This window comes from Brassica napus, chromosome C8, assembly GCF_020379485.1.
Source record: "Brassica napus cultivar Da-Ae chromosome C8, Da-Ae, whole genome shotgun sequence".
Lineage (NCBI taxonomy): Eukaryota > Viridiplantae > Streptophyta > Magnoliopsida > Brassicales > Brassicaceae > Brassica > Brassica napus.
The window spans coordinates 18,592,091-18,613,729 of NC_063451.1; the positions used below are offsets into that span (position 1 = coordinate 18,592,091).

At 37.4% G+C, this 21,639-nt stretch overlaps 1 protein-coding gene and 1 pseudogene across 2 annotated transcripts; both read left to right on the forward strand.

The window, feature by feature from the left end:
- The first annotated feature begins 8,335 nt into the window (after nt 1-8,335).
- Nucleotides 8,336-13,930, forward strand: LOC125591652 (annotated as a pseudogene).
- A 5,281-nt stretch (nt 13,931-19,211) lies between these two features.
- On the forward strand, nt 19,212-21,063 carry LOC125591538 (extradiol ring-cleavage dioxygenase-like). Of its 2 annotated transcripts, XM_048765935.1 has the most exons (3): nt 19,212-20,106; nt 20,283-20,659; nt 20,743-21,063. In XM_048765935.1, the coding sequence occupies exons 1-3, from the start codon at nt 19,870-19,872 to the stop codon at nt 20,750-20,752; spliced, it is 624 nt and encodes a 207-aa protein (XP_048621892.1). In that variant the 5' UTR covers nt 19,212-19,869; the 3' UTR covers nt 20,753-21,063. The 2 variants fall into 2 exon arrangements, with proteins under 2 accessions (XP_048621892.1, XP_048621891.1); XM_048765934.1 differs by having other exon boundaries at nt 19,214-20,106; nt 20,283-21,063.
- The last annotated feature ends 576 nt before the right edge of the window (nt 21,064-21,639 follow it).

Consider the following 21,639-nt stretch of genomic DNA (forward strand, 5'->3'; position numbering starts at 1 on the left):
TTCGGTGTAGTTGCTGTCAACGGTGGACGAAGGTACAACAAATTCGAGCATTTCATCTTAGCTTCACAAGCAGACCAAGTTAGCTTCCTTTCATACCCTGGGATGAGAGATTCGGGTATAAATTGGTTAGCCGTGATCAAAGTTACACCTCGAGGACGAATCATCAGTGGAGAAAAACCACCTTTGCAAGAAGAGCAGATAAATGAAGTCCAGGAACCTGAACAAGAAATTGATGACATCCTTCTCATTGATCCGCATAATCACGAGTACGAAGATCTTACCGACGATGCCACAGAGAAAGCTGTTGAAGACGAGTTTAATGAAAATGATGATGTTTCTAGTGATGACGAGAATGTCGATGTATCAGATTGATGTATTTGATTTTGTGTAAGGTAATGTGGGAGTTTGTTTTATAAATAAGATATTGAGATAATAAGTTAAGGAATGGGGTTTGGAATAGAAAGAATAGATTGAGGTGAAAGAATATATTAAGTTTAATAGTTAAGGATTGGGGTTTCGGATTTAAGGGATTTAAACATAATACTCGTTAATTCCTCATAAATAAACGTGGAAATTACGACGAAATATAAAAATAAAGAACGCGGGGCTCGTTAATTCCATGTAAGAAGAAATCGTCGTAAAGCACTCGTAAGCCACCGAGGAAATAACGACGAAAAAAGAAAGAAAGCGGGGCTCGTTAATTCCACGTAAGCGCAAATCGTCTTAAATACCTCGTAACCAAAAAAATAAGAAAGCTGTCCTTGCTAATTCCTCGTAGAATAAAAACTATAAAAAAAAAGAAGAGAAGAAAGATACTGGAATCACATGTGGCGAGACTTACGTAAGTCTAGCCCACATGTGTTCCAATATCTTCTTCTCCTTTTTTTTTCAAATATTTCTAATTTGAAAAGCATTTTGCTGAGTTGTGTGATTTGAGATAGGGTGGGATTTATGAGTTTGTGTGTGATTTGTGAGTTTGTGTGTGGTTTGAGAAGAAAAGTTGCAGGTATTTATAGAAAAGCGGGGCACACTAATTCCTTGTAAAAGGTTGACTCGTAAATTCCACGTAAGCTTAATCGTCGTAAAAACTCGTACAATAAAACACGCGCCTTTGTAATTCCTCGCTACTTCCTCGTACAATAAAACACGGGCCTTTGTGATTCCTCGTAAAGCTAAACGCGGGCCTTTGTAATTCCTCGCTACTTCCTCATACAATAAAACACGGGCCTTCGTAATTCTTCGTAACTTTACGAGAAAATAACGAGGATAAGTAATCTTATATATACTCCCGAGCGCTCAATCTTTCTTTCCTCTCCACTTCCTTTCTATTTCGTAGCAATGGTAAGTCTCTCTAATTTCCCTCTAATTTGATTAGTTTAGTATAGATTAGGTGGTTAGTATAGGAAATTTAGATAGGTTTACATGTTTTATGTTAATTAGTGTTGATTAGGTGGATAATGTAGGGAATTATACTGTTGATGTTAATTTTAAAAATTAAATTTTTTTTCCAGACGATTCGAAAGAACAGACTTACTCCCCATTACAGACAGATGTTCGGTGAGCCTGGTAGTCGTTTAGACCCGTCGTCTTCTTCAGCTCCCGGTTCTTCCCAGCTCCCGGTTCTTCGGGTCCGGAGACTGTCCCCGAGACTCAGCCTTCTCAGAGAGTCTCTCGGTCGCCTTCTTCTAGTGCACCATCGGTTCCTCCTGTGCCTCCTCTGATGGCTCCTCCGACGATGCCTCCTCCTGTGCCTCCTCCGATGGCTCCACCGATGCCCGCCGATGTTCATCTCGATTTGATGGTGCCTTCGAGTGCTCCTTACTCGCAGTACACTGTCTCCCAGGCAGAGAAGGTTTACCAGTCATCGACCCCGACCGACCGGACGGAACTCTGTGGTATGTTACATTATTTTTTTTAATTCGTTTAAAATTCTTTTATAATATTAAAAAATAATTTATTTTAAATTTGTTTTTTTCCAGGTTTGGGGTTGACGGATGTCTTGCATCGGACGTAACCGACACGATCAAAAGTTACTTCTCCATGCCACATCCGAACTGGAGTAAGACGCCTCACTACGTCAGATAGACGTGGTTCAAAATTTACGTTGTAATTTTCTATTAATTAATTATATATACTTTATTTTTTTCATGATTTATATATATTTCTTTTAAAAAAACTAACAATTTATTTAATTTTTTCCACATCAAAAATATCATTGGGCCTTGGGGGTCACTGAGAGGGTGAGGAAAGCGTTTTACGCGAAGTCGAAAGTTCGCTTGTTGGACACGGTCTCCAATTGGAAGGGTGACTGGATCGTGAAGGGGTATGAGCGTGACAAACCCGCTGAGCTCACCGCGGATGTGTGGGATGGCCTCATCCATTATTGGCGTCTTCCTGATTCCATTAGAATTGCCCAGTCTTGCTCTAACTCCCATAACACGGTCGATGAGCACGGGAACGGACCGATGCTTCATACTACGGGCCAAAAACCCCACGCCGGTGTCCGTATGGAAATGGTAATTAAATATTTTATTAAATAATTTTTTTAATATATATATTTTTATTCTAACTTCCTTAATTTTTTTTTAGGCCAAAGAGACGGGACATCTCCCGTCTCTTATGGAACTTTACGAGAGGACCCACAAGAACAAGGCGGGCGTATTTGTAGATGGCGAGTCCGAGCAAATCTACAACAACGTGGTTGCTCGGGTTGAAAACCGCCAGACCCAACTGACCCAGCAGTCTACCGACGGATTACCCGTCACGTTATCCACACTTGAGGTGGATAAGATTTACGAGGAGGTAAATTTTCTAAAAATTTAATTTTTTATTATTCATTTAATTTAACTTTAAATTTTCTTAACAATATTTATTTTTTGTTTTTAAGGTTGTCCCTAAAAAAAAGGGACGGACATTGGGGACTGGTTCCGTCAACGATGTTCCGAGAGCGACATCGTCTTATTGTCAGCGACGGGATGATGAAGTCACTTAGCTGCGTAACGAGTTGGCCTCGACAAAAGCTCGTATGGGTGGAGTCGAGTGCTTCTTGGACGTTATAGCGGCCACAAATCCGGAATGGGAGTCCATTTTGAGGAACATGCGACAACAACATCCCATTCCAGGCGAGTCATCCGACACACATAACGAGGCGGATGTTGGGAGGAGGAGTGAGGAATTCTACCAGGCGATGAACGACCCTTAGTTCTTTTTTTTCGTGTTGTATTATAAATTCAAAACTTATTTATATATAAAATATTTACGTATTGATTTTTATTTTAAATTATAATTTTATTAATAAATTAAATAATTTTAATTAACTTTTTAATTATATTTTTAAATTCTGTAAAATAAAAAAATGAAGAAAATTCGTAGCTAAATTACGACTTATTTACGTGGAAAGTTTACGAGGAAATGACGAGGAAGGTTAAACGAGTATTTTACGTGGAAATACTTTCGAGGTATTTACGTGAATTTTACGGGGAAATACTTTCGAGATATTTACGTGTAATTTACGAGGAACTCCTTTCGAGGTATTTATGAGGAAATATAGCGATCTCCTTACGTGGAATATTTACGTGGTCTTTACGACGAAATGATTACTTCGTCTTTACGACGAAATATTTTCCTCGCTAATTTACGACGAATTGGCGAGGAAATATGTGTTACGACGAACGAGTAACGACGAAACGTGTTTCCTCGCTAATTCCTAGTAAAGCCTCTTTTACGACGAACTCACGAAAAAAACCATCCTCATTAAACTAATGTTTTCTTGTAGTGGCTGGCTCCTCCTAACCGCAGAAGCCAAAGAAAACAAACCAAGGGATAGCTAAAGAAACTAAAACCACCGAACACGTACCTGAACTTATATGATATCTTCTTGAATTTGTAAAAAAACATTTTTCTCAATTTAGCAATGTCTTCATAAATGTGTAAATCAATTTCTTGAATGTAACTTGTTTGTATATTTTGGAAGTTCTTCATAAATGTGTAAGACATTTTCGTGAATTTTATTTATATGCAAATTAAAAAGAATATTATTTAATATATAATATCTTTTGAAAATTTACAAAGATGCGTTTTATATATGTATAATATCTTTATAAAATTTAGATATCAAATTCATAAAAGTCTTCGAAAAAACTTTAGGAAGATGTTATACATATTTAATAATTGTTAATAATTCAAATTCAGTAATGTATTCATGATATATATTCATGAAAGCTTTCATGAATACACATTTAAGAATATACTTTTAAATACACATTTATGAAAAATTTCCAAAATTTTATGAAGATATTATACATATTTATCAATATCCCTCTAAACTTTACAAAAGAATATAATTTTGAATTGTTAAATACAGATCTTTAAATAGAATTTAATAATTTAAATGATAATATGTGAATAATAAAATACAGAACTAAAGATTATATTCTCATAATAATCTAGTGTCATTAATTTAAAAGAAACCTAATTTATTAATTTTGGACTTTTATACTTTCATCCCTCAAAATAATTAAGTTAAAATGTCCCAAGGAAAGTTTCCTTAATTTTAATAAGAATATAATAATTGAAGGCCTAAATACATTTTCTGACCTAAATATATTACATCCATCCCTGGTGAAGACGATTTTAAGATTTTTTCGTCCGTTCCTTTATCTATTATATTAGTCTGCGTCTGCGTCTGCTCTTGCTTGTTGCCTATTCGGACAAAATCTAGCTCTCTTATTCTCCGAACGATAAGAGAACCTTTGAGATCATTGTGAATATATGGACTATAGGAGATAATATGTAATTAAGGTTATAAGTGTCATTAGCTCTAACCTAAGCTCTCTGTAATAGCTATATATACTGTAACATTTACATCTAATGAGTATTATTCAGCCTACAGTCATATATGGTCTTGATTTCACCGAAACCTTCAGTCCGGTGATCAAGTCGACCACCATTCGAAGTGTTCTACATGTTGCGGTCAAAAAAGAATGGCCCATTCGTCAAATCGACGTAAACAATGCCTTCCTCCAAGGAACACTTGATGATGAAGTATATGTTGCACAGCCGCCTGGTTTCATTGATCAGGATCTTCCACACCACATCTGCCGCCTGCGCAAGGCCTTATATGGTCTCAAGCAGGCTCCGAGAGCTTGGTATCAGGAACTTCGTGCCTTCCTCGTCACCCAAAGTTTTCAAAACTCTCTTGCTGATGTGTCACTATTTATCTATCGACATGGTACAGATGTTTTGTACATTCTCGTCTATGTCGACGATATGCTCATAACTGGAAACAACAACACTCTTCTCCGACGTTTTCTCACCGCTATTGCTTCACGTTTCTCGTTGAAAGACTTGGGTGATATGAGTTATTTTCTCGGTGTGGAGGCAACAAGGAACTCATGTGGGCTTCATCTGATTCAGAAAAAGTATGTGATTGATCTTCTCAAGCGCACAAACATGCTTGAAGCTCGTCATGTCTCATCTCCAATGACTCCTGCACCGAAGCTATCTCTCACGTCAGGCACGCCTCTTATCAATACAAGTGAGTACAGAATGGTTCTTGGCAGTCTCCAATATCTTTCCTTCACACGACCAGACATTGCATATGCTGTTAACCGACTGTCCCAGTTCATGCATAAGCCGACAGACATTCACTGGCAAGCTGTCAAACGAATCTTGCGGTATCTTGCAGGCACCCCTACTCACGGTATTCTCATCCGCGCCAACTCTCCAACTATCTTACATGCTTACTCAAACGCCGATTGGGCTGGCGATGTTGATGATTATCTCTCAACCACTGCTTATGTTGTTTATCTTGGGGGCAATCCGATATCTTGGTCTTCAAAGAAGCAAAAAGATGTGGTGCGCTCGTCCACGGAGGCAGAGTATCGGGCGGTCGCAGACACGGCCTCAGAACTTCGTTGGGTTTGTTCCTTGCTCTCTGAGCTTGGTGTCTCCATTCCAGATACACCTGTCATCTACTGTGATAATATTGGTGCTACACACTTGGCTGCAAACCCGGTTTTCCACTCCAGAATGAAACATATTGTGTTGGACTTTCACTTCATTCGCGACAACGTACAATCTGGAGCTTTGCGTGTTACACACCTGTCTACCCGAGACCAGCTAGCCGATGCCTTAACCAAGCCACTTACGAGCATTCGGTTTAAAGAGATCATGAACAAGATTGGTGTTACTCAAGTACCTCCATCTTGAGGGAGTGTATAGGAGATAATCTATTATATTAAAACAGAAGTCACAACTTTGACTCATGTGTGATTTTTTTTATAAATGAACAATCACTAGAGTTTCATTACATTTAATAGTATCATTAATGTTATTATTACGTTAAACCCCACATTATAAACAACTGTTAGTAGATGTATTGTATTTATTCATATACACCAAAGTCGTGTATTATGTTTTAGTCAATACAAAATAAACGAACACACTTAATATTTGCACAACATCAGTTGTTCTTTTATAAACTTGATTTGTGTCATAATTCATGTCTTTGTCATTTTCCTGTTTTATACACTGCGTTAAACAGACTTCTATGAACATAAACAACATCGAGTAATATTTACAGCATCCACAAGTTTCTTGGGTTGTAAAAAAAAGTTTCGTGGGTTGTTAGCCTTTGACATGTTTCTTCTATGTATTGTCAGGTTCATATTTACACCATGACGTGCCTCAATTCATTAAATTCACAAATTGCTCGATTCGTATATTCTTTTAATAATGGGTTATTTAAAATTTAGAAGAAAGAATAACAACGAATAAAATTTTAAGTTGTAATTAGTATTAGACATGAACACTGCTATTTTTGTAAAAAAAATTATTACGTTATAAACTAAACGCAGTAAGCATTTGGAGAAGATGAAGATGGTGAATACTAAAATCGGATATAATATATATATATATATATAATATATATATATATATATATATATATATATATATATATATCATAATTTATTGGCCACAAAATACGGGTATATTCATTTACCTAAAAACATGTATCTTTCGAAAATAAATGCTCGATTCATAACATTTATTTTTCGAAAATACATTTAAAAGTTAATTAATTATAAGTCATATCTTTGGAAATAAATCCTCCATATCTTTCGAAACAATACCTTTGAATCTAAGCAAATATCGTTAATGATTTTTTTTTTTTTTTTAATTTGTTTGTACGTATATTCTATGTATCACGTGATTTCATTCCATTAAGTAGAAACCTAAAATTATAGTTCAAGGAAAATTTGTTCCAAAAAGAAAAACAAATCTGTTCAAAATATATTCTTTCATGATTTTCTATATACATATATATATACGTAAACGAGGAACATAGATGTGTACTCATATTTATATCAAGTCCATTCCTAATAGTATAAATGTTTGAATCAAGGACATGACCGCATCGGTTGCAGGCGTTTGCGGATACAAATGGCTACGATTATAAACATTATTAAGAGATTTGTACGACTGGTAAAACGATTATAAACTGATGCGTTTGCGGGATACTTATGACTGGTTCACTATCAAATGCAGCAGTGGTTAAATAATAAATTAACAATATTTATATTTTATATAATTATAAAATATTTAAAATCATATTATTATAATTTATATTAAAATTATATTTATAAAGGTATAGAAAATATATTTTTAGTTTTTATAATATAATATAAATTAAAATAGTTATATTTTAATACTTATATTATTTCAATCTAAAATTTTGATTGAATATTTTATTTTTTATATCTAGAAAGTTAAAAAAAAAAAATTATCATCCTGCAACCGCAAACGCTACCTCGAACCAGCTTTTGAATTTTAGAGGTTTATAGCAACTTGTAATGTTTTTGTTATTATTACAAAACACCAACAACCGCTACCAACCGAAAACTTGCGTTTGCGGGTGGTAAATGATATAAACATATGTTTTAATAATATACTTTCAAACCTAACATACTAAAAACATATATCAATATTATTTATTTAATATTCAATAGTTTATTTTTCATATTTATAAATAACTAATACTAAGTGTTTAATTTTTTTAAATTTGAAATCCTATCTCCAAACCCCACTCCTCAACTCTAATCCCTAAACTCTAAACTCTAAACCCTTAACCCTAAACCTTAAACCCTAAACCCCACCCCTTGACTCTAAACCCTAATGTCTAGATTAATTAACTCTAGGGATATAAAAATATATTTGCTTCTTTTGATAAAACATTTAAGTCTACTTTAGTCATTTTTTATTTTTAATGTCTATATATGTGATAAAAACTTTTTTAGATCTATCCTAGGGAATTACTCATTTTTTATTTTAATTTTATATATATTTATTTATCATATAGAATGTATTTTTGAAAATGTATATTTAGTGATGGTAAACAAAAATAATGGTACAAAGAAAGTGGTAAAAATTTCTCTAATATAAAAACAAAATTTCTATATATATATATATAATAAAACAAACACCCGCGGTTGCGCGGTTCGAGATCTAGTATGTAATTAAGGTTATAAGTGTCATTAGCTCTAACCTAAGCTCTCTGTAATAGCTATATATATTGTAACATTTACATCTAATGAGTATTATTCAGCCCACAGTCATATATGGACGACAGGATCAGTCAATTACCTGATGACTTGCTCTTGAAGGTACTATCGTTTCTTCCAACGAAAGTTGCCGTAAGCACAAGTATTTTATCTAAGCGATGGGAGTTTCTTTGGATGTGGTTGCCTAAACTTGAGTACGATGATAGCGAATACTCAGAGGAAGAACGCTACAAATTACACTCCTTTATCGATTTCAGTCTGCCATTACATAAAGCTCCAGTCATAGAAAGCTTACGTCTCAACTTTGACGTATGCAACAGATTTGATCCAATCTACAGTGACGATATCGAGAAGTGGGTTTTAACTGCAGTGTCTAGATGCGTCCATGAGTTAAGTGTCACACTTGCATCTATGCATTATGAATTAGCTGGATTACCGAGTAGTTTGTTTACCTGTAAATCGCTGGTGATCTTGGAACTTACGGGCAAGATTTTCGTGAATTTTCCTCGTATGGTTTTTCTCCCCTCCCTTAAATTTTTGATCCTTCGACGTATGTTCTACTCAAATGCAAAATCTCTTCACCAACTTCTTAATTTCTCACTGCCCTGTTCTTGAGGATCTAGTTGTGGAACATAATAAGGATGACAATAATACGCCGTTTACATTGAGTGTAATTGTCCCGTCCCTGCAGACACTAACCCTAAAGATATCTAGAGGATCTGATCATTCTGAAGGGCTTGTGATAAACACTCCTTCTTTGAAGTATTTCAATATTCTGTATTATGTAGAAGAATATGCACGTGATGATGATAGTAATTACTCCTACTATCTTGAAGATACGCCTAAGTTGGAGGAGGCAGATATTGAATCGACATACCCTGATATCAACAAGTTTGTTAGATCAATCAGAGCTGTCAAGAGGCTTTCATTATGCATTAGAGTCAATACTGAAGAGGTAACATGTTTAACATGTTTCCATCCATCTATCAATCTCATTTTAGAACATCAAACCAGGTTTTCTTGACGCGGAAGCCTTTGTTATTGTGTGCAGGCTTTATATCATGAGGGTATTGTCTTTGACCAGCTTCAGCATCTAAAGCTATGTTCATGTGGTTCAAATTGGTCAAAAGTACTTGTCCGGTTACTCAAAGATTCTCCTTTGTTACGAGACCTTGAGGTATATCTGAATGACGTAAGTTTCTTCGATAGAAACCTATCCTTTTGGTGTTATAATTTACTGTAGTATTTAAGACAAAACTCTTTTCTTCAATTTTAGGATCATACATATTCTAGAGTGGATGCACCAGTTTCCTGGCAGAATCAACTGGATTGTGTTCCTACATGTTTATTAGCAAGTCTTGAAACTTTCAAGTGGACAGTGGTGTATGGATCACATGAAGAGATAGATCTGGTGAAATATATCTTGAGAAATGCTCGCTGCTTAAAGGCTGCTAAAATCTTGTTTCGGCCACCGTTTTGTCAACAAGAAGAGGATAAACTTGAGATGGCGAAACAAGATTTGTCACTTTCTTTTAGAGGTTCAAAAACATGCCAACTCGTATTTGTCTGACGTATTTGATATGCATTTATGTAGACATATATCTATATGCCTATTGTCAATTATGTAGACATATATCTATATGCCTATTGTCAGATTATTTTTCCGACTTGGACAATAGTATATGCATTTTGAAGAAACATTAAAGTTCTCGTTCCCTTATTCATCTTAAAAACTGATAAATTTTGTTAAGGAGTTCATCTGTATAACTATTTGTGCAGTCAAGCCATTGAATTGACTGAGGAAGGTTGTGTGTCAGAAGTAAAATACAAGATCGTATTACACACACTGGTTGAGACCCTGAAAAATTGTGTTGATTTAAATAATGCTAGAAACAATATCACTGAGTCTAATAGCCAGCTTATTAATGGTTCTCAAGAAGAAGATGATAGATACGCTTGGGCCAAAGGAAGAATCAGATACTGCTGACGTGGTCCTTCAAAGGCAAATTAGGAAGGAAAGGAAGGAGCAAAGACTCGGATAGGGAGAGAGTCTTTGGCAGTTATGATAGTTGAATAAATAAATACTCTGTATTGTTGTTGGAAAAGGGTATCGAGAATCAGATTGTTGTAAGCTAGTGAGACTAGTGTCTTGAGGCGATCTCTTAGGAGATTCGTATGAGAGTAACGGTGTACTCGTGTGTGAGGATCATCGTTGTCTCTTGAGTGCTTAGGGAATCTGTAATCGACATTGTTACGTGGTTTACAAGTAATCGATAAGTTACCAGGTAATAGCAGGCGTCAAAGCTACAAAAAAGAAGACTGTTGTTAGGAAACGAAAGTTAGGTCTTTTGTTGAAACTTCTCTTCAATCTAAAGCTACTTATTGTAATGCTTGTTCATTTTCTTAGTTTCAATGGCTTAAAAGAAAATACTCACATATTATGTGTGTAGAAACCGGATAACCGGACTGAAATAAACGATATAATAAAAGCGATATATTAAGGAAATAAACTATTGTAAAGAGCGAATACAAGAACGATAAGAAATTGTATTCGCAAATGAACATGGAGTCGAGATATAATCTCTTTCCTTAACTCTAAATATTCGCTCCGTTAGTACGAAACTGTACAAATACCGAGTCCCAGGATACAACCATGGCAGGCAAATCACACTTCACTCGTGATCGCCCTATCGAACTATAAACTCTACGAAACACTTTCGTATTTAAGACTTACGCTAAGGAAATTTTTGATGTTGGTTTCGATGTAAAACGTAATAAAAATGAATGAAGAAGAGGCGAGTATTTAAAGAGGAGAAGGCGAGCCACTTTCCGTAACTGATGCAGCACGTACGCACTTTGGCGGAAATCTCACGAGGATCTCGGAGGCGAAGCGTTACGAAACTTCCTCCGCAAGATCTTTTCTCGTTTAAACTTATCGTCAAGAAGAGAGACAGCATGTTGTTTTTAAACTAACTACGTGTTGTTTAAAATAAAATGCATGCCATTTTTATTAGGGAATTAAATGGCAAAACGTTGAGCTTAACTTGGTCCATAAAATATATTCTTATTGGGCCTAACGACCTAAGCCGGCCGGACGGCGGCGGCGACACGCGCGTGGAGAGTGTGATACCATATATATACATCACAACTTCTCAAGTTTTAACCGATGTGGGACTTTCTTATTTCCTTTCATTAAAGCCAACAAGGCTTTTACTAAGAGCTCATAAGCCCATTTCCTTTTCACATTTGCCTTTCACATTTGTTCTTTTCTTAATATTTTTTTCTGCATTTGATATAAGAGTAGGATATGTTGGAGATGGATTTATAGTTTAAACATTCTACTGTGGTTTTTGTGATGTTTTGTGCAGGAAAACATATGTTCAGAGGGAATGAGAGCAACAATGGTTACTATGGACCTCAACAGAACGTTCAAGGATTTGTATGCTATGTTAGTTTATTATTATAAACCTGGCTAAGCGGTTTTACATCTATACTAGCTAAGCCTGTTTTAAATGTTGATGTAGTTGAAATATGTTCGAAAAACTCGGACAACTCGGCCGAGTTTACGGCGGATTATACGCTCGGCGGCAAGCAAACGCATCAATTTGGTGTTATTCGGCTAAAACCTCGGCCCTCTTAAAAAGTTCTTTTTTTTTTACTTTTTGCGTTAGAAATCATGTTTTCTTGATAGATTTGTTATATTTCGATAATAATCAGTATATTAAACAGGAAAGATGATGAGAAATGCGAAGAATACCTGTTGACGGCGGAATTTTGGACTGCAGACAAAAATTGAGGGGAAGAAGAAGGGGATACTTTCGTCAATTATCCGTTATTAATGACAAAAAAATATTAAGAAAAGAGTCCAAACACCTCTAGTGTCGATCCCCACGACCTTTCTACAAACCAAGACAGACTCAAACCACCGGACCGTTATGATTTCGTAATTTTTCTGTAAAAAAAATATATCGTTATATATTTATTAAAACTATAAAAAATAATTCTAGATTAATTCCCGATTAATCTCCAATTTTTATGCTATTCGCTAGGCTTGAGTCTGCAGCTCAATTTCGAACATGAAGTTAAATTTAAAGGAACCACCTCATGAAAGCTACTACGTAAACCAACGAACCATCCAAAACCTGGTGGGAAATTTATATCTACATAGATGCTTGAATTTATACTTAGCATCACGCAACTATGTGCTAAGTATAAATCAATGTAACATGATAAAGGATTGTCATGTTTTGGTTCTTAGGGACAACTGGATTATATAGCACCAGTGCAGGATAGCTTCTTCACAAACCAGCAAGCCATTCCCGTGCTGGTACATTATGCTTCCTTACATTATAAACTCTTCTAAAGCGATTTTAGAAGCATGTGATGAGTGTGATCTTATTGTACTTCCTGTGCAGGGTCAAATCGATTTCAGGCCTCCTCCCAACTTCACTTACAGTCTACAGGTTTCATCAAGCAGCTATAGTAACATGTCTGGATTGTTTAGGAGATTAAGTTTTGTCTCACGAAGCAATTTGGTAAAAGCTATTCCAAACATGAGAAAACAACACAGATCTTCCATTAGAGCTGAGTTGCAATTGATAAGAACATGAAAAATATTCTATATTGATTTCTGTAAAGAATGGGATTTCCTTTTATGTATGAACATGGCTGAAATGTTGTATCTCTAATGTGAGCTTTATGTCATTGATATAAAAGCATCCTTTAACACCTTATCTAAACACACACACAAGCTAAGCCTCCTCTATCATGTATGAGACTAAAAAGGTTATTTAGAATTCACTTCATATCAAATTAATCAAGTAAGGCTACATCCAACCAAAACACACTGACACTTGCCTGAAAAGAAGACAAATGCACGATTTAAACAAATAAACAAGACCTAGATGCTGACAAAAAAAAAGAAGACCTAGATGAAGACGGGTCTGGTCGAAAATGATGAGTTAGGTAGTGGATCAGGTGGGTGGGGTCCTTTGACACGACGGGAATAAAATAATTGGGAGGGACAGATAGAAACCAAACTCGAGTTGGTGAAAACGTTTAAAAAAGGGACAAAATAAACAAACGACATTGCAGTTGGTCAAACCTTTTAAACACAAAGAGAAGAAACTGAAGTTGAGCAGAAGAAAAACAGAGATATTGACGTAGCGGAAGTACTGTGTAGTAACCGATAATGCAAAGGTAACGTTGAATTCTGAGAATGCCTGTTATCTTAGCCTTCTTAATACCGTTGAATTCTTAAGAATGCCCGGAAATAAGGATTCAAGATAGGCCTGTCCAATATGGTAAAATCGAACCATACCGAACCGAACCGAAATAGACAATATGGTATGGTTTTGGTATATACCATATAAACCGAATGGATATGATTTTATAAAAACTGTAGGATTTGGATATGGTTTGGTTTATAACCGATTAAACCGAATAAACCGAACAAAACCGATCAAAAGTAAAAACATGTAACGTCACATGAAAAATATATTTGTTATATAAGTTATTCTTTTGTTAATAATTATTACCATATTTTTATAGTAATAAAGAATCATAATTTGAAAAACACTTAAAATATAATTAAATAACAATTCATCGTAACTGAGGATTTTTATTTTCGTAATCTTCTTCTTTTAATCATTTTGTTTTCTTTTATCATTGATTAAATTGAAGTGAAGGTTATAAATTTGATAGGTAATAACTAGAAAAAATTCTTCACAATGTTTTTTTTTATTTATAAACTAACAGAGTTTCACTCGACGAATCATGACTTTGATGAACACTGAATATGAAAGAGTGGAAACATTTTCTTTCATACTTCTCTTCTCTTTTGTTTTTTATTTTTATTTTCAAAATTTCGAGCTTTGATTTTAATTCTAGATTTGATTATTTCATTTGAAGGTATAAGCGTTTTTATTTTTTTGTTCTTTTATTTGAAAATATAATATATTTTTAATAAATGACTGCGATAACAATATGACTCTAAAATTTATATAATATGATCCCAAACTAAATAATTATGTTTTGGCATAAAACCGAATAAACCGAAAACCGGCGGTATATAAACCAAACCGAACCGAAGTAAATATGGATTTAGAATGGTAGTTATATTTTACTAACCGAAATACCGAAAAAAACGAAAAAACCGAACCGAAACCGAACCAATATCCGGATTGAACACCCCTAATTCAAGAGTTTTTAACACAAAGCTCTAAGTTTTATAAATTTTAATAATCAAATTGTGTCTCTTACAAATCAAGAGATCACTATATATAACAAGGTGAAAAGTCTTAAGTCCTTAAGGATTAGAATCTAATCTTTTATCCTTAAGTCTTAATCCTAATCTATTAAGGAAAACTAATGTTTATCTAAAAATAAAACAAAAAGGAAACCAAATCATAGAGGAATAAGGATGTACACTACATCAGGTCTCCCCCGGTACGAAAGATTCGTCCACGAATCCGGATAAGATGTCGTCATCCAGTTCAAACATGAAGAGATGTTTGACGTTAAAAACGTCTGCAGTGCGTATATGCGGTGGAAGAGCCAAGCGATATGCATTAGGACCGATCTTCTGAATGACTTGGACCGGACCTATCTTACGCGGCTTCAACTTATTGTACTGACCCACTGGAAACCTCTCTTTAATAAGCACTGCCCAGACATAGTCACCAACTTCAAAATGTACCTCCCGTCGCCGTTTATCCACTGCACGTTTGTATTTAATGGCTGTACCTTGCAAGTTATCTTGAGCCTGAGCGTGAACAGGGGCGATTTCATCAATCAATTCGACTGCTCGGCCATGGAACGCGGCAGGCCGAGGAAGAACCGACAAAGCCAGAGGGCCCGTGGAAGAACTCCATACACGACCTTGAAAGGACTGAAACCCAAACTTCTGTTATTAGCATGATTACGAGCGAACTCTGCTTGACACAGAAGAGAGTCCCAAGAACGGAGATTGTCGCCCACCAAGCAGCGTAACATGTTTCCTAAGCTGCGATGGTAACTTCGGTCTGACCGTCGGTTTGGGAATGATAGGCAGAACTCATATTTAAGCTTGTCTTGAACAACTTCCAGAGAGAACGCCAAAAGTGCCCAATAAACCTTGAATCTCGATCAGACACTATCGACGACGGAAGGCCGTGCAGACAAAATATTTCGCGAAAGAAAAGCTGAGCAACCTGGACAGCATCCGTTGTTTTCTTGCAGGGAATAAAGTGCGCCATCTTGGAAAATCTATCAACTACGACAAAGATAGAATCGTGGCCACGCTGAGTACGAGGAAGCCCAAGAACGAAGTCCATACTGATATCGCTCCACGGCTGCGTTGGAATTGGTAATGGTAGATAAAGACCTGCATTAGAGGCGTGCCCCTTCCCTTGTTGACAAGTAACACATCGCCGTACAAACCATTCTACGTCTCGGCGAAGTGTAGGCCATAAGTAGGAATCAGTCACGAGTTTAAGTGTGTGATCCCGCCCAATGTGGCCCTCCCCATGGAGTTCCTTGACGATCTGCAACCGCCAGCTACAGTCTGGCACGCACAACCTATTGTTGTGAAAGATGAAACCGTCGACCAAGGTGTAGTCACGACGCATACCCAGGTCAATATCTCGTAAGATTGGAGAAAAGAACGGGTCTGTTTGGTAAAGTTCTGCAAAACACTCCATCCCTAAGACTGAAACACGAAGTGTAGATACCAAAGCATGTCTGCGACTTAAAGCATCCGCCACCTTATTAAGTTTCCCGGATTGATGTTTTATAACGAAAAGTGAACTGCTGCAGGTAGGATGTCCACGAGGCATGTCGAGATGAGATTTTATCTTGTGTCCCCAAATACTTCAAAGCCACATGATCTGTGAACAAGATAAACTCCTTGTGAGCCAGGTAGTGGCGCCAATGCTTGATGGCCTGGACGACTGCGTAGAATTCAATATCATAAGTGCTGTAACGACCACGAGCACCCGCCAGTTTCTCACTGTAGTATGCAACCGGTCGACCACGTTGACTTAAGACAGCGCCGATGCCCAATTTTGAAGCATCGCAATGAAGCTCGAAGGGTGCTTCAAAGTCCGGGAGGACCAAGATAGGAGCCGAAGTGAGTTTATCTTTGATAAGAGTAAAACCCCGAGCTGCGTCTTCTGTCCAAAGGAACAAACCACTCTTCATATAGTCGGTTATTGGTGCCATAATGGCGCTGAAATTGTAGACGAAACGCCAGTAGAATGATGCTAGGCCGTGAAAACTTCTAACTTCTGAGATTGTAGTTGGTGTAGGCCATGAAGCGACTGCTTCAACTTTTTGAGGATCAACACGGAGACCGCTCGCGGAGACGACATAACCGAGGAAGAGGAACTCCGAAGCACCGAACTCACACTTCTGTCTTGCTATAAATAACTTTTCTTTTCGCAGGGCCATCAATACGTTGCGAAGATGAGAGAGATGTTCATCCATCGTGGTACTAAAGATCAGGATATCGTCGAAATAAACGACAACAAAACGACCAATAAAGGGCCGCAGAGCCTGGTTCATGACCCTCATAAAAGTGCTTGGTGCGTTAGATAATCCAAACGGCATTACTAACCACTAAAAATAACCCTTCACGAGTCTTAAAGGCGGGTTTCCACTCGTCTCCTGGGTGAATACGAATCTGGTGATAGCCACTCTTAAGATCCAATTTTGTAAAGATAGAGGCTTTCCCGATTTGATCAAGAAGATCATCAAGCCGTGGTATGGGAAACCGGTAGCGTGTTATAATCTTGTGATCATCAAGCCGTGGTATGGGAAACCGGTAGCGTGTTGTAATCTTGTTGATAGCTCGGCTGTCGACACACATGCGCCACGAACGATCTTTCTTGGGAATGAGAAGTGCTGGGACCGCACATGGACTGAGACTTTCACGCACATAGCCTTTGATTAGTAAGTCTTCAACTTGGCGTCAAAGCTCTTCATGCTCTTCCGGGCTCATGCGATAGTGCGCTCGGTTGGGCAAGACCGCATTAGGAACCAGGTCTATATGATGTTGAATATCTCGGAGTGGAGGCAATCCTGCTGGTAACTCGTCCGGGAACAGATCTTCAAACTCGGTGAGTATCGGATCAAACGCAGGTGGACAAGGAGATGGTTGTGGAGGCGTAGGGGTGACCGAGACTAAGGCAAAGAGTGGCCGAGCTTCTTGTAACTCTTGTTCGAACTGGAATTTAGAGATAATCATCAAATTTTGTTTTGATGACGATGCAGGGTTAGTAGAGTTGATCGTGTTGTTAGTATCTGGCGAAGGAAGAAGAGTGATCTTACGTCCTTGGAATAAAAATGAATGGGTATTCGTTTTGCCATTGTGGATAACTTCTCGATCATATTGCCATGGCCTGCCTAAAATAATGTGAGATACATCCATGGTGGCGATGTCACAATAAAGCTCGTCTTTGTAGAATGCTCCGATCGAGAGAGATACCAGGGCGCGCTGAGAAACGTATACCTCAGCTCCAGTCTGCATCCAAAGGAGGCGGTAAGGGTGTGGGTGAGCCTCCGGTTTGAGTGAGAGTTTGCGGAAAGCTTCTTCTGAGACCACGTTTGCTAAACAACCCGAATCAATCACGAACCGACATAATTTTCCTTTGATTTTGCACGTAGAGCTGAATAATGATGTCCGTTGCCAAGCTTCACTTGTTTTCGGAGCAAAACAATTTCTTCGTATCATGAGGAAAGTTCCCGTATCACCGTTGACTTGTTCCTCCTCCACATCATCGAACTGGTCGTCTTCTTCATGATAAATAGGATCCCCGGCGAGTTCTTTATCAGCAGCAAGTAAGCCTCTGCGGCCACGATTTGGGCAGGCTGTCTGAATATGACCCCGTTCGCCACACGTGAAACACCTGAGAGCATTAGGGCGTGAAGGTCGCGCGTCTGTTTGTTCGTCCGCGTGGGTAGTGGTTTTGGAACCCGAAGTCATTGTTGCGGTCTGAGTATTCGCAGATTTGGTGTCGTCAGATGTTGTTGTGTTACGAGGTCGGGAGTTACCTGTCCATTGGTTTGTACTGAGGCAAGTTTGCTGCTCGACAAGTAATGCTCGTTGGCGTGCTTCTGAGACAGAACACATATCAAACTTATGAAGCATATTCTGTAGCTGCGGTCGTAGGCCTGCAATAAAACGAGCTACCAACTGATCTTCAGAATCATGAATGTCGACTCTTGTCAACATCTGGTAGAATTCGTTAGCATAATCCTCCACGGAGCGTGAACCTTGTCGTATATTGTGAAATTTCTGAAATAGAAGACGCTCAAAATTGTAAGGAATGAATGTCTTGCGAAGATGCTTCTTTAACTTGTCCCACGATGTGATTTTTTCTTTCCCTCGTCGTGTACATGACAGTTTAAGTTGATTCCACCACGAAGCGGCATGTCCACGAAAACGTGTTGTGATGAGAGGCACCCTCTTCTGTTCTGGAACGTCTTTGAACTCGATGAATTCATCGACGGTTACAAACCAATCGAGTAGCTCCTCCGGTTGTGATCCTCCTTTAAACTCTGGGATCTCAATTTTAATACCCGAAGTCCAACGAGGATCGTCGTCGTTCTGGCGTTGTCGATGATGTTGTTGATGACGATTTTGATCTCCAAAAGGATTTTCCACGTCTTCGTCTTCATGTTCCTCAAATATCAGGTTGTTGTTGCGTCGCTGACGTTGAGGGGGTGGCGCAATTGGCGCGTTTTCTGCGTTTACTGCTAATGCGGCCTGAACTCCGGCTTGAACTCCAGCCTGAATTGAGTCAGCCAAAGTTCTGCGGATTTCATCATGAAAGTTTTCTTGAAAGTCTTCCAAGAATTGTTGAAAGTGTGTCCAGTCGTTAGCTGGTTCTTTGCCTGGTCGAGGAGCCATCACAAGATCGAAACAATCGAAAAAATTGAAGTTCTAAGTCTCTGATACCAATTGACGGATCAGAAGTACTGTCTAGTAACCGATAATGCAAAGGTAACGTTGAATTCTGAGAATACCCGTTATCTTGGCCTTCTTAATACCGTTGAATTCTTAAGAATGCCCGAAAATAAGGATTCAAGAGTTGTTAACACAAAGTTCTAAGTTTTATAAATTTTAATAATCAAGTTGTGTCTCTTACAAATCAAGAGATCACTATATATAACAAGGTGAAAAGTCCTAAGTCCTTAAGGATTAGAATCTAATCTTTATCCTTAAGTCTTAATCCTAATCTATTAAGGAAAACTAATGTTTATCTAAAAACAAAACAAAAAGGAAACCAAATCATAGAGGAATAAGGATGTAGGCTACATCAGATATTCAATGGAGAAAGTGAACCAAACATTCTTTTTATCGCATGGATCTCCCATGTTGAGCATAGATGACACCTTGGAGGCAAGACAGTTCTTCAAGTCATGGTCGGGAAAAGTTTTTCAACACAAACCCAAATCTATTTTAGTCATCTCTGCTCACTGGGACACCGAGTTTCCATCCGTCAATACTGTTCTCCACAATTCTACCATCCATGATTTCAATGGTTTCCCTGATCCCATGTACAAGGTCTCTCCCTCTTCCTCTTTCTTACAAAAAAAAACCTTAACTTTTGTCTGAACCTGATTCTAATATGGATAAGGTTCTGTCCTAAGCCGGACCCATATAGCTGATCGTTTAAAAGATTCATCAACTGGTTCGAAAGTTTCAATCTTTACATAATGGGTCAGTTTTGATTCGTGCAGCTGAAGTATGAAGCACCAGGAGCTATTGCATTGGCGAAAAGGGTTAGAGAGTTGCTAATGGGAGGAGGAATGAAGCGTGTTGATGAAGATACAGAGAGAGGACTTGATCATGGAGCTTGGGTTCCTCTTATGTTGATGTATCCAGATGCAGATATACCGGTTTGTCAACTCTCTGTTCAATCATCTCAAACCGGGACTTACCATTACAACATGGGCAAAGCATTGGCTCCACTGAAAGAAGAAGGTGTTCTTATCATTGGCTCTGGAAGTGCCACTCATAACTTGAGGAAGCTTGACTTTAGTATCACTAATGGCTCAGCAGTTCCTTGGGCTTTGGAGTTTGATCATTGGCTCAGAGACTCTCTCCTTCAAGGAAGGTATAAGTTAAGGTTCCGAATCTTTTTTTTTCCGGTTAATTTTATAGGAATCATTGATGATTTATGTTTTTACATGTATGGAGATGTGAATGAGTGGGAAGAGAAAGCTCCAAATGCAAAAATGGCACATCCATGGCCAGAGCATTTCTACCCATTACACGTTGCCATGGGTGCAGCTGGTGATGATGCGAAGGCAGAGCAAATCCACACAAGCTGGGAACTTGAGACTCTGTCTTATTCTTCTTATAGCTTCTCTTCTTCCCTTTGAAACGTTTCATCTTTACCTCCTTTCACTTGCTGTGTGACTACTTTAATGTAAGCACTGTGTATTTCACCTATCTCTTATAATCCAAATCCTTGTATGCAAATACAAACTCCTCTCAAATAATAAAAATATTTATATATATATATATGTGAGAGACTTGGGTTAAGATACTCTTCATAGAGGATGCTCTAATGTAGATTGGTTTCTGTATATTATGGGATTCACTTTGATGTTTGAAAATGGCTGAAATGTTGTGTATAAGACTGACTAATTTGGATTCTGTGGCATTAGTCATTACACAGAAGCATTTCTGTAAACATTTGAAACACAAACAGTGGATACTGAATCTGTCAGAAATTGATAAGGCCTTGAATGTATTATTTGATCCGAGTAAAACGCATGGCGGGGATGAATATATGTTACCATTCACCTTACTTCTTTTCCATTAATTTTCATAAACAAAACAATAATTAATTAAAATGAAAAAGAAAGGCGGGATATATTTATATTAGACCACACTTATTGGTGAGAAGATAGTCAAAATGTGTGGCTAGACATATTTTTTATACATAGCTAATAGCTTTGTTAAATTTTTTTCTTGTCATTTTTAATTCTTAAAAATGCAAAAAACATAAAAATGCAAAAAACACATATCTCACAATTAAATTATTTGTCTTATAGGGTGTTGTTTGAGTGTCAATACTCATTTATGTTA